The 12928-nt window shown below is 41.7% G+C and overlaps 1 protein-coding gene across 1 annotated transcript in view; it reads right to left on the bottom strand.

The window, feature by feature from the left end:
- LOC146701516 (uncharacterized) overlaps positions 1 to 12928 on the bottom strand; it is a 21259-nt gene extending 8331 nt beyond the window's left edge. Inside the window, exons 1-3 of the mRNA XM_085467845.1 lie at positions 12672 to 12928; positions 9850 to 9955; positions 525 to 1118 (exon numbers count right to left, since the gene is read on the bottom strand). Coding sequence (XP_085323971.1) covers positions 525 to 1118; positions 9850 to 9867 — 612 coding nt within the window. The 5' untranslated portion in view covers positions 9868 to 9955; positions 12672 to 12928. The remainder of the gene's footprint in view (positions 1 to 524; positions 1119 to 9849; positions 9956 to 12671) is intronic.

Raw genomic sequence — 12928 nt, 5'->3', positions numbered from 1 at the left:
TACAATACCACCACCATAATACTACATTAATACTAAAATCATAACTGAATGCAGAGCGACTGAAAGCTCTGTTCCCCATAGTACTAAGGTGTGAGGACGGAACAGTAAGATGAATAGCAGATGATGATCTGAGAAGGCAGGAAACAGTGGTGATATGGAGCAGGTCACATAAATATGAAGGAGCAGATTTATGGATACACCTGTATGTAAGAAGTAACATTTTAAAATGTATCCTGGCTTCTATGGGCAACCAGTAAAGGTGCTGAAGAACTGGGGTAATATGAGCTCTTGACAGAGTGCAAGTTATGACCCGAGCTGCAGAATTTTGAAGAAGTTGGAGTTTATGAAGGGACCTTTTAGGGAGACCAAATAGGAGGGAATTACAGTAATTAATACGGGACGTAATAATCACTCAGAGCTGCTTTTCCATGCAGTAGAATTGCTAACATGCTAACACAGTTTAATGAGCAGAGTTGTTCCAAACAGTCAGGCTAAAATGACAAGATAACAATATAAATACATACCTCACAGTAACCGTGCTTGTGGAGTCTCTTTCTGGTGTGGATCTGTTGGTGTCGTCTCAGGTAATGTGGAGCTTTAAAAGTCTTCTCACACAGGTCACATTTATAAGGTCGTTCCTCAGTGTGGGTAAACATGTGTTGTTGTAAGTTTGCGTCTGTTGTGAACTCTTTGCCACACTGTTCACAGCAGTACACATCATGTCTGGTGTGAATGCGTACGTGTCTATTTCGATTCCGTATATGGCTGAAAGTTTTGCCACAGATGTCACAGCTGTATGCCTTAATTCCAGAGTGGGTAACTAGATGCCTCTGTAAGCTGCTACTGTGAGTAAAAGCTCTGCCACACTGATCACAGCTGTGCGGTTTAACTCCACTGTGGGTGAGTTGGTGTGATTTTAGGCCACTCTTCCAGGAAAAAGTCTTTCCACACAAGTCACAGCTGAACGGTCTCTCTCCAGTGTGGATGACCTGATGAAGTTTTAGGTCATACAGAGTAAACTCCTTCCCACACTCGTCACAGGTGTGTTTTTTCTCTCCCTTTCTTCTGTGAGGTTTGTCGGCCTCCTGAGAGCGCTGACTTCTCGCTCCATGTTGGTCCTGCAGTGACAGAGATACAAACAGAGGCAGTGAGTGAAATGCAGTCGTGGAACAAACTCAACCTTCAAACTCCCTCCATTAACACTAGTTTTAAACCTGAAGGTGGAGTGTGGCACCAAACACCTAAAAGGTCTCTTATCCCCACCTACTGATAGTTCTGACACATTACATCCAACCTGGTCTTAAAAATAATTCATGACTTCCGGTCAGCATGCGACCCGAATAGACGCAGGAACGAGCTGCTCCGGTGAACCTAACTCCGCTTTGACCAGTTTCACCCCTTCAACTCGCTTTCACTCGTAACTACTTTTCTAGTGTTCTGAACACTTTTAACCCTTTCCAATGGCTTCTAAGAGTGCAAAAGCGAACAAAAAGGAGGACGCTAGCTTAACACTGGAGGCTATCACCACGCTGCTCCAGCAGCACCGAGATGAGTTGGCATCTGAATTTAAGACCTCATTTAACGCCCTCGATTCAAAACTGGACCAGGTACGACAATCCCAAGAGGAACAGGCCGAGAGTTTCATCCTTGGAGCTTGCAATTGAAGACCTGAGCCAACGTGTCGCTGACCTTGAAAACACGTGTGCCGCTCTTCGCGAAGACAACAACCAGCTAAAGAACAAAGTCACCGACCTGGAGAGCCGTAGCAGGCGTCAGAACATGTGGGCGCCCCACTCACTTCTTTTCCAACCTTCTCTATGAGTTGTTGGGCAAAGAAATACTTCAGTCTCCACCGGAGCTCGATAGAGCGCACCGCTCCCTCGCAGCGAAGCCGCCCGTGGGACGCCCACCTCGCCTGGTGATCATCCGCCTGCACCGATACCAGATCAAGGACCTCATCATCCGAGAAGCTAGGAGGAGAGGGAAATTCGACTACCGAGGCGTGCCTATCCGAATTGTGGAGGACTACAGCCCCGAGGTCCTCAATCAGCGGGCGCAGTACAAGGACATTATGTCGGAGCTCTACGGGCGAGGCCTGAGGCCGGCTCTCCTCTTCCCTTCCCAGCACGGCTTCGCATAACGCAGGCCAGCGGCGCCAGAAAGTTTTTCAGCTCCGTGGACAAGGCTCAACAGTACATTGAGAGGCTCCCAAAGGCTCCGGAAGCCCCGTGAAGAATTATTACCAATAAAACAATGGCACTAAATGCAGGTACCAAACATTCCATATAGGTATGGAGGCGCAGTCGGGATCCACGTAAGACGTCGCTTTTCCCCTCCGAGTGTAGCGATATAGTCTGAATGCTATAGTACTGAAATGCTGATTATTACTTTCATTTAACTCGATAATCTTTTTCTTTTTTTTCTTTGAAAAATAAGGAGACAACCTCATTGACTTCTACCCGTTGGCTAATGACGTAATACCTGTTGCACGGAGACGGGGAGTTTTGTTATCTACTCGTAGCCTTCTGTCTGTTCTTATTCAATAATTCAGTTATACCAGTAGTACTTATTGAACTACTGTTACACACCGGCCCGAGGCCGGGGTGCAACACAACGAAAAGATAAACCCTACACATAGTAACGACAAAATAAATCACACCATACCGCAAATAATGACCCTGGGTCATAACACTACATCATCTTTTTTGTGTTTGGTTGTTTGTTTACGTACTTGGACTCTGCTTTGAAACACTCCAGCAATTACATTTGGACTTGGTGGCTGATACAGTTTCAAAACTTAACAGTATTATAAGGGGTTTCAGCTTACTATGCTATGGCCACCGGAGCAGTGATTCGACTGCTTCAATGCCTAGGTTATTGGTATCATAGACAGGAGGAGTAACACTCTAAATATGCTAAGTTTGAAGAGCTCGCTGCTTGTTCTTGTTCTTTTTTTTTGGCAGCCATTTTCTGTTGTGGGGAGGGCTTGGGGAGGGTAAGGGTCACTGCTATGAACCTCATACACTGTTCTTTTTTTTTTTTTTTTAACTTGTTCTGAACTAATTTCCACCCATTGTAAAGTTATTCTGTTCTTATCATCTAAGGCCACTGTGCATATTTTCTTTGCTCTACAAATCAGATGAGTCTGCAATTGAACTTTCTAAGCTGGAATGTTAAAGGTCTAAATCATCCAGTCAAGAGACGGAGGGTTTTGTCACATGTTAAACACCATAACACTGACGTGGCTTTCCTGCAGGAGACCCACGTCAGGGCCTCTGATAATGTCCGTCTCTTCTCCCGTTGGAGGGGCCAGTGTTTTCACTCACTTTTCCAAGCTAGGGCACGTGGGGTCTCTATATTAGTCAGGCAGAACATTCCCTTTGAGGCCCACAATGTCATAGCAGACAAATATGGTAGATATGTCATAGTCAGTGGGAAACTGTATAACAGTCTTGTTGCTCTAGTAAATGTGTATGCTCCTAATACAGATGACGAAAATTTCTTTAAACTATTCTCCTCTTTACACGACTTAAATGTCTACTCTCTTTTTCTGGGGGGTGACTTTAACTGCTGGTTAGACCCAGCCCTGGATCGCTCATCCACTAAGAGTAATGTTTTAAGCAAATCTGCATCTGTCATTCATGCCTTTCTATCAGAATATGGAATGTGTGATGTTTGGCGTACTCTAAATCCTCATAAAAGAGATTACTCCTATTTTTCACATTTGCACCATACATATTCAAGAATTGATTACTTTATCATTGACACTAATTGTCTGCAGCAGGTCCATTCCTGTGCCTACCATAGCATAGTTATTTCAGATCACGCCCCTCTTACTTTGTCTCTGTCTCTTCCACATCCTCCTGTTAAAGCTGCACAATGGCGTTTCAACTCGACCCTCCTGTCGGATGAAAATTTTGTAAAGTTTATCCAGGATGAGATACGCTTTTACTTTGCCACCAACTCTTCCCCAGAGACTTCCAGCCTTGTCGTATGGGATGCCTTTAAGGCGTATATCAGAGGCCAGATTATTGCTTATTCGGCAAGAATTAAAAAACAGTCCACCCATGAAAGGAATAAGTTAATGCAACAAATTAAGGAGACTGATCAACAGTATGCTCTCAAACAGAGTCATGAAATATTTAAAAAGCGTGTAGAACTTAAAACAATACTTGACCTACTCACAACGTACTCGACTGAACGTTTACTCTTACATGACAAATCCAAATTTTATATGCATGGTGACAAACCTGAAAAATTACTGGCGAGCCTTCTAAAAGGTTCTCGGGCAAGGCAAAGTATTCTTAAAATTCGACAACAAGATGGCGACATAGTCACAGATCACGAAAAAAATCAATGAAGTGTTCAGGGATTTTTTCTCACAGCTTTACACCTCAGAGTCCCAAACTGACTGTAATGCAATTAATGAGTTCTTAGCTAAACTTGACATTCCTGAAATTCCACCAGAACTTAAAACAAGGCTGGATGAACCCATCTCCCAGTTAGAAGTTTCCTTGGCTATAGCTTCGATGCACTCTGGTAGGTGTCCGGGTCCGGATGGTTTTCCGTCAGAATTTTTCAAACACTTCTCTTCATTACTGTCCACGCAGCTTAGTGCAACCCTCACAGACTGCAAGGAACAAGGATCTCTTCCTCGATCATTCTATGAAGCCTGTATTACACTTATTAAAAAGAAAGGAAAAGATCCGTTGGAATGTGCCTCCTATAGACCCATTTCTCTACTGAACACAGATGCTAAAATATTAGCCAAGATACTTGCCCGTAGACTAGAAATAGTTCTTCCAAAAATTATTTCGAAAGACCAGACAGGCTTCAATAAAGGTCGTCATTCATATTTTAACATAAGGAGGCTATTTAACATAGTCTACTCCAGCTCTACAGACTCTGATGAATGTATGGTCTCGCTTGACGCTGAAAAGGCCTTTGATCGAGTTGAGTTCGATTATCTCTTTGCAGTCCTTGATAGATTTGGCTTTGGAGCGAAATTTACTTCATGGATTAAATTACTCTATTCTCAACCATCTGCTACAATACGAACTAACCTCCAATTGTCAAAACCTTTCAAACTTCACAGAGGCACACGCCAGGGATGTCCCCTCAGCCCCCTGCTTTTTGATCTGGCCATAGAACCCCTTGCCATTGCGTTCCGCAGTTGCAAAGAGGTACACGGCATTTGGAGAAACAATACAGAACATAAGGTCTCGCTCTATGCAGATGATCTCCTGCTCTTTATTTCTAAGCCCTTAGCCTCACTACCATCTGCATTGAATCTGCTTAGTCAATTTGGTCAGATTTCAGGGTATAAACTGAACTATGAACTGAATAAAAGTGAGCTCTTCCCGCTAAGTAGCAAAGCCAGTATGTTAGACTTCACCTGCTTGCCCTTCAGAGTTGAAAGGACAAAAATTACATATTTGGGAATCACAGTGACAAAAAAAACATAAAAACCTTTTCACAGAAAATGTGAGTGCATTGCTGAACCAAGTGAAGCGGTCCCTTACCCACTGGACACCACTCTCTATGTCTCTGGTAGGACGTATCACTTCGATTAAAATGACCAGTCTACCGAAATTTCTATACCTTTTCCAGGCTGTACCCATTTTCATTCCCAACACTTTTTTCAATAAGCTGGACTCTGTCATCTCATCTTATCTATGGCAGGGTAAACGCCCAAGGCTTAATAAGATGCATCTTCAAAAATCTAAAATTGAGGGTGGGTTTGCACTTCCCAACTTTCGTTTTTATTATTGGGCTGCTAACATACGATGTTTGGTGTTTTGGTATTTTTACCATAATCGGAGTGGTTGTCCTGACAGGGTCACTATGGCATTGCATAGTGACAACAGTATATCCTTAGCAGCTGCACTTTGTTCTCCACTCTCATCCTCTTCATTCAACTTCATTCCCAACCCTGTAGTGGTGCACTCATTAAAAATATGGGGCCAGTTTAGGAAATATTTTAAACTTTGTGACTTCTCCCTTCTCAGCCCCATTGCATCTAACCATTTCTTTAAACCTTCTACCCAGGATGGTGGGTTTGCGGAGTGGCACAGAAGTGGAATAACTTGCTTCAAGGACCTATTCATAGCCAACAAACTAGCATCATTTGAACAACTTGCTAATAAATATATTCTTCCACCATCACACTTTTTCAGATACTTGCAAGTCAGGCACTTTATTTGTTCCCAGATTTCAGGCTCAAGCCCTCCACCAGAGCCTACACTACTAGAAACTATCCTGCAACTCAATCCAACCAATAGAGGGCTGATTTCCTTGCTTCACAATAAAATGTTAAATTTGACACATACCTCTTCATCCAAGCTCAAGACACTGTGGGAAGAAGACTTCAACATGACAATCTCTGACGAAACATGGGCCTCTATACTCAAACATGTCAACACTACATCACTATGTGCCCGCCATTGTTTAATCCAGTTCAAAGTGGTGCATAGAGCCCATTTCTCAAAATCCAGATTATCCCGTATCTACCCTGAAATCTCTCCATATTGTGACAGATGCAAAACTGCTGAAGCTTCACTGGTCCACATGTACTGGTCTTGTCCCAATCTCACTCAGTTCTGGTCAGAGGTTTTTCGTACCCTGTCCAGAATTCTCAGTGTGACGCTGGCCCCCGGCCACCTTCTTGCTCTGTTTGGCATCAGTGGGAATGAGGTGCTTCTACCGGCCTCTAAAAAACAGGCATTATCATTCTGTTCCCTGTTGGCCAGGAGGGCAATTCTACTGAGGTGGCGGGATGCTGCCCCTCCCACTCACAAACAGTGGTTATATGACCTCATGGCCTGTCTAAAACTGGAAAAGATAAGACACTCACTTCAGAACTCCACTGGGAAATTTCAAGACATGTGGGGACCCTTCCTTGATGCTTTTCAAAATCTATAAGAATTTTTCAGCAAACTCTCTTAAGTCAGGTGTGGAAATACAGTGTGCGGGTGCAGGCAGTGACCTGGGTGGGAATGAATGGGATTGTTTTGCAGGGATTTTGTTACTTTGGGATATATTATACATTTGTTTATATTCTCTTTTTTCCCCCTCTTTCTTTCCCTTTTTTCTTTTTCTTTTATTTCACAGCCGAAGATACATTTTTGAACTCATTTCACAGCTTAAATGTACTACTTAACCCTAATGTACAGATCATCTGTAATCCTTCTTTTTTCTTTCTGTTTATATGTATAATGTATACATTGATGTTTATGTGTATAAAAGGAAACCTCTTAATAAAAAAGACATTGTTTAAAAAAATAATTCATGACTGTTCAAACACTTATATCATGCCCATCCCTCCTGCTGTACACAAATATTAATACTAGCATGCTAACACACTCAGAAAAGTAATGAATGCTTATCAGCTCTATACTTATTTTTATATTTCCTGTTGTTGTTTCCTATTAGATATTTATATAATTTTCTCATTTAAAAAAAATAAATAAATCCAATGTAACAGTTACTAGCTTGGTTTAGTGAAGGAAAATGTCAGAGTCTGATTGCAACCCGAGGGATTTTTTTTTATAAAACATACTGACGACATAGAAAAAAGAAAAAAACAAACAAACATCTGCTTAATTTACAAAACAGATGATTTATTTGTAAAAAAAAAAAAAAAAAAAAAAAAAGAAGTTTGGAATCATATATGATTGCGTTCCACTTCTAACATCTACACCACTTTGTATTGGTCTTTCACATGTGTCAACAGAAAATTGTACTTAGTAGTCAGTGTAATCTTTTAATGATATAAGTTTGCATATGGTAGAGTACTGCATGTTGACCTTTTGATGACTTGTTGTTCACTACAAGACTTGTTATAAATTTTCTTCCCACCAGGCAGAGGAGTCGTTCCTTCGACACACACACACGCACACGCACACACCAGGGCAGTCTCAGAGCCCTCACTCCCGTGCGAGTGCTCTGTGACTGCCCTTGCTGCAAGTAAAACTGTGTGTTTCTCCTCTCTGATTCTCAGCTGAAGAAATGTCTTCGAATACATGGAAAACGTGGTATTCCAATGAAATTGATTCATGTTTGTGGCTGTAATGTAACAAGATGTGAAAAAAAAGTCAAAGGGAGCCAAAAACTTTTGCAAGCCACTCGAAGTCCTCATGTGTTGAAATCAGACATTGGGTCTGTACTAGGGCTGCCAAACGATTATTTTGATAGTCGACTAGTCACCGATTATTTTTGCGATTAGTCGACTAATCAGATCATCATCCATTGGACATAAAACGTACACCTTATTGCACCAGCAGCATCTGCTCTTATATAACTATCATTAGCTTACAGCTTTAAGCGTTTCAGGTATGTGCTAACTAAAAATAAAGACATGATAGTTTATTAAAGTTTAATGAAATCTGCAGCTGGCATCCTTTTACATGCAGTGCTGCCATATTCTGTTTCAGTCCGTTATTACACTCTTAAATCCTACTACTTATTCCTGCGTCTTTTGTGATCTTACAAAGCTTCAAACGACACGTCGACTATTAAATTGGTCGTCAACGATTTTGATAGTTGACGTAATCGTGACTAGTCGACTAATCGTGGCAGCCTTAGTCTGTACATGGACATTATGTTTTTTCAGGTTGTGAAAGATGCTGCAAAATAATCTGAGGCAGATTAACTGTGTTATTTAAAGACTACATGAAGATCCTCTGCAGGTTAGTGCAGGATAAACAGGTTCGTTTGCTGAACTGTGATGGATTTAAAGTAAAGAACAGTGTGTGACTGGTGCACAGTGACTGTGGTGCTCATGTCACAGTTAGATTACATCAAGTGTAGCAGAGATTCATTTAAACTGAAGCTCATGATGCTGACATTCATTCACCGAGTTCCACCTTCATACCAACAGTATAGTGTCTAATATAAAGCCAGTGTACTGTCAGTGTAGAGGATGGAAACCAGCCAGGACAGCTCATGAAACATCTGCTGACATCTGGTTGAATTCAGTTGTGTACATCCACAGAGAGCAGCAGGTCAGCTGATCACAGCCTGTACTTGAAGAAAATCTACTGGAGCTCTCAACAGAAATTATTGTGAGCTGTGATTCTTTTCCCCACGCTGAGCCACTACAGCTGATTTTAGGGTTCCCACCTGCTCAATCCCACTTTAACCTCTTCCCTGCTCATGTTCCTGTTTAGAGGCAAAGTCACCCTCTACAGTGTAGGCAACAGAAAATACACATGTTTTATTTTCCTTCATTTTCTACTTAACTGATTCAAACAGAGAACCTTTATTAGAAAGAAATAGTTCTTATTTCATCTACTAATCTTATTTTATTATTACATTAATAAAGCACAAGGTTCAGTTAACTTTGGATAAAAACATGTGGTTAAAATGTTTTTCAAGGAGCTACTTTTACTTTCTTACTCTGATTACATTTACTAGCCTGTACTTTTTCCCTGTTACTTGAGAAAAGAAGGCTCTGTGAGCCTGGTTCTGCTGTTATAAGGTTCTTCCTGTTATAAGGGAGTTTTTCCTTCCCACTGTAACCAAAGTGCTTGCTCATAGGAGGTCATATGATTGTTGTATCCCCCCCCCCCCCGTATGTATTATTGTAGGGTCTGCCTACAATATAAACCACGTTCAGGCACCTATTGTTGTGATTTGGCACTGTATAAATAACATTGTATTGAGAATTGAATTGATAATAATACTACTAATATTAACGAAGGATAATTGATTGTGATTTCTTTGTGTTTGTAAACATAATTTAAAAATACATAATATACAATAATATACAACACAGTGATATAACAGGTTGGGAGGATGAGAGTTTTAGACGTGACTGATTATTTGGTGAAACTGTGATACTTTCCTCACCTCCTGTGTTGAGCTCATTGTTTCCTCTGTAGTGACTCAGCTGAGTCCAGATGGCTGAAAATGTTCCTCTGCTGCTCCGTCAGACTCTTCTCCTCCTGCTGATCAGCTGGGACACAAAACAGATCTTTGTTAGGCTCCACACTGCACTGAAGAGTCAAAGTGTCTCATATGTTCATCTGACAACACAAAGTACAAATTTCACTCTGATTGCTTGTAGAAATCTTGTGAGACGTGTTGTGCTGCAAAGTGAGGAAACTCTCTCACTCACTTATACTTCAGGAGGAACTTTGTGACATTGGCTCTAATATTCTAAGCAGCCCTTTACTATGACAGGGCCAGAAAGTCCTATTTGAAGGTTTGGGAGAAGGACCATGTTAAAGGTGGATTGGGGTTTATACACTTTGTTATGATACAGGTAAGGCTGTAAGAGCCTGAGAAGGTGTCCTGAATGAACCTCTAAAACCAGTTTTCAGCTAACGACTCTGCTTCAGTCTGGAAAACAGCAACTACAAGTTTAAAGACTCCATCAACAATAGAGATTGACAGACCATGTGACTTTCGCGCATTGCATGCCGGTAACTCGTGGCAAAACAATCCAAGTACCTGCATCAAATGCAAGCATTTGCAGCACCGCAAAACGTTCATTCTTCGGTTCCAATAAATTCTTGCTTTTTCTTTGCCCCCCAAAAAGGTATGTACAAAACGAAGGAGAACAATGCCGGTCCGTACAAAGACAGACTTGATGAAAAGTCAAAGAAAAGATACGAGGAAAAAAATCAAACCAGTGAAAGGGTTAGACCCTTACGACCACACAGAGGGACAAAATACGTTAGCGTGCTGTCCAACTTTCACCACGCTCATATTTATAATTATACGGTTCTTGGAGTGAGTGCATACACTCGTGAAGTTTAGTAACTTCAGGTCACTGCAACAAGCCCAGGTACAGTTTACCGACGGATGGGTACAGGACCTTGAAATGCACCGTGTAGAAAGTAAAGACCATCGTACATATTATAAGTTTACCAGTCTCACAAATCGTCGTCATAAATACACATTCGTTAACCGTTTTTTAATAGGACCTTTGGGCTCAATGGTAATTAATTAGTAGTACAAATAATTTCTGGTAGCATCACAGAAATGTAGCAGTGACAATAATATTGTATGCTGTAATCGTACTGGGCAATTAGTGATACAAAACAACTGTTTTATCCTGTGAATAAAAGTATATGTTTTTGTCAATGTACCATAATAACAGAAGCGAAACGCAATATTGTGTCAGGACAATTCACTATTTATGCACAATAAATAAAGGAGCATAGCGCGACAATTTCTGTTCAGCGCCAGACTTGCTTGTAACCTATATCACCAATTATGTTAAGAAAAATGACGCATTAACTACAACAGCAGACTGACCTTTGTGGGAATGCTTGGAGCAGACTAACATGTGAGCTGGAGTGTTCTGGGACGTTATATTTGACCTTTGAATGGCTGCAATCCAGGCCATCCGTCGCGTCTTTGTTACTTCGGAAACATGGCTCGAACAATTTCTCTTCAACGACGTAATCCGATAACAACCAATCTCTTTACCTGTCGGCTTTCCGTGGCTGTCATGCGACCGGCTATTGCAGTTAATAATACAACAGCTTCTTGCCATTTTTTGTGTTTCTTTTTATCGCTGTATAACTGATTTCAATTGAAAGCCTGCGTGCGCCACGAGTTCCCAGAATTCTTTGCGGTTTTACCCCTGAGTGACGTCACATTTTCAATCTCTATTCACATCCAGCAACAGCCTGAACAGCTCCTCCTGTGGTTTCCACAAACAGGGACAGACCTGTTACTCCCCCACCCCACACTTTCCACACCTTCAGCCCCCCAGTCCCACCACCTCCACCATTCCCCAAACTTTGATTCTGTTCATCTTGACGTAGCTTTTGCAGTAGGAAAAACGTTTCAGCCCTCATCTACGTGACTTCTTCAGTTTCAGCTGACTGCAGGTTTCCTCAATCTTCAACAGTGCATTTGCATAATGACTGAAACGAGCACCACTGAAGGAACAATGGGCTGGGAGGTCAGTTATTGAGCATTAATATGGAAATTCTTATGAACATTGATCAACAACCACTGATCAAAGCTCATTGATCAAATGCTGTGATTGCAGCGACTCCCCAACTCTCTGAATGGTACTCATTGCCATTGATCAGCGGTCTTTGATTAATGAGCTTTGATCAGTGGTTTCAGTGCTTTCCTTCCTGCTTTGACTGCAGCTGTGTTTGACACAGGAAGACATTTTTACATTCTTCACACTCTCCTGCACATTAACCACCACAATATATTTTTATTCTCTGTGCTTTCAAATATGAACACTGTTTACTTTCATCTCTGTTTCATTAGTTTTTGTTAACATCTTCCTGTGCATCACTTTACAGCAGCCACACTCATTAAAACGAGACTTTGTAGGAGTTCACTTCCTCTCATGTGTTCATCCACAGCAGCTGGACAATAAAGTTTATTGTGACCCTGATACTGCAGCAGATCGCTCTCATCCATTTCCTGTTATCACTTCAAATAGAAACGAGGCTGTAGAGGTTTGGTGCAGGCAGAAAAACAGCTGCAGGGACAATGAAAAGACTTTTCTGCTGCAACTTCTCCCAGCATGCTGAGCTAATGATTAGTTGGTGTTTTTCTCCAAACACTCTCTCACTCTTCTCTCAACGTGTTCACAATAAACTGTGAACAGACACCGAGGAGAGCAGCAGAAGACCTCATTCAGGAGCTAAACTCAACATGAACTGAACTCACAGTAAAGTTAGCTCGGTGCTTACCTTTAGATGAGCCCACAAACCGAGAGAAACTCCGCGATGAAGCTGCAACTCTTTCCAAACACAGGAAACAGATCAGGGAGCAGAGACCCACGTGGTTCACGCTGATCTCAGCTACGATCCAGGAGACAAGGGTGGGCAGATCGATGCAGATATCGATCCAAAAGTCGCTACTACTTTATTCTCTTTGAATGAAAATCCAGCTTTGTCTGCGCAAACCACAGGAGCACCTGGCTGCAACCACCGGGGAGCGCCATATT

Source organism: Copadichromis virginalis, linkage group LG9, assembly GCF_057382275.1.
Source record: "Copadichromis virginalis isolate Kocher_CV1m ecotype Utaka linkage group LG9, C_Virginalis_male_GT1.1, whole genome shotgun sequence".
NCBI lineage: Eukaryota > Metazoa > Chordata > Actinopteri > Cichliformes > Cichlidae > Copadichromis > Copadichromis virginalis.
This window is presented reverse-complemented; position numbering and strand designations above follow the sequence as displayed.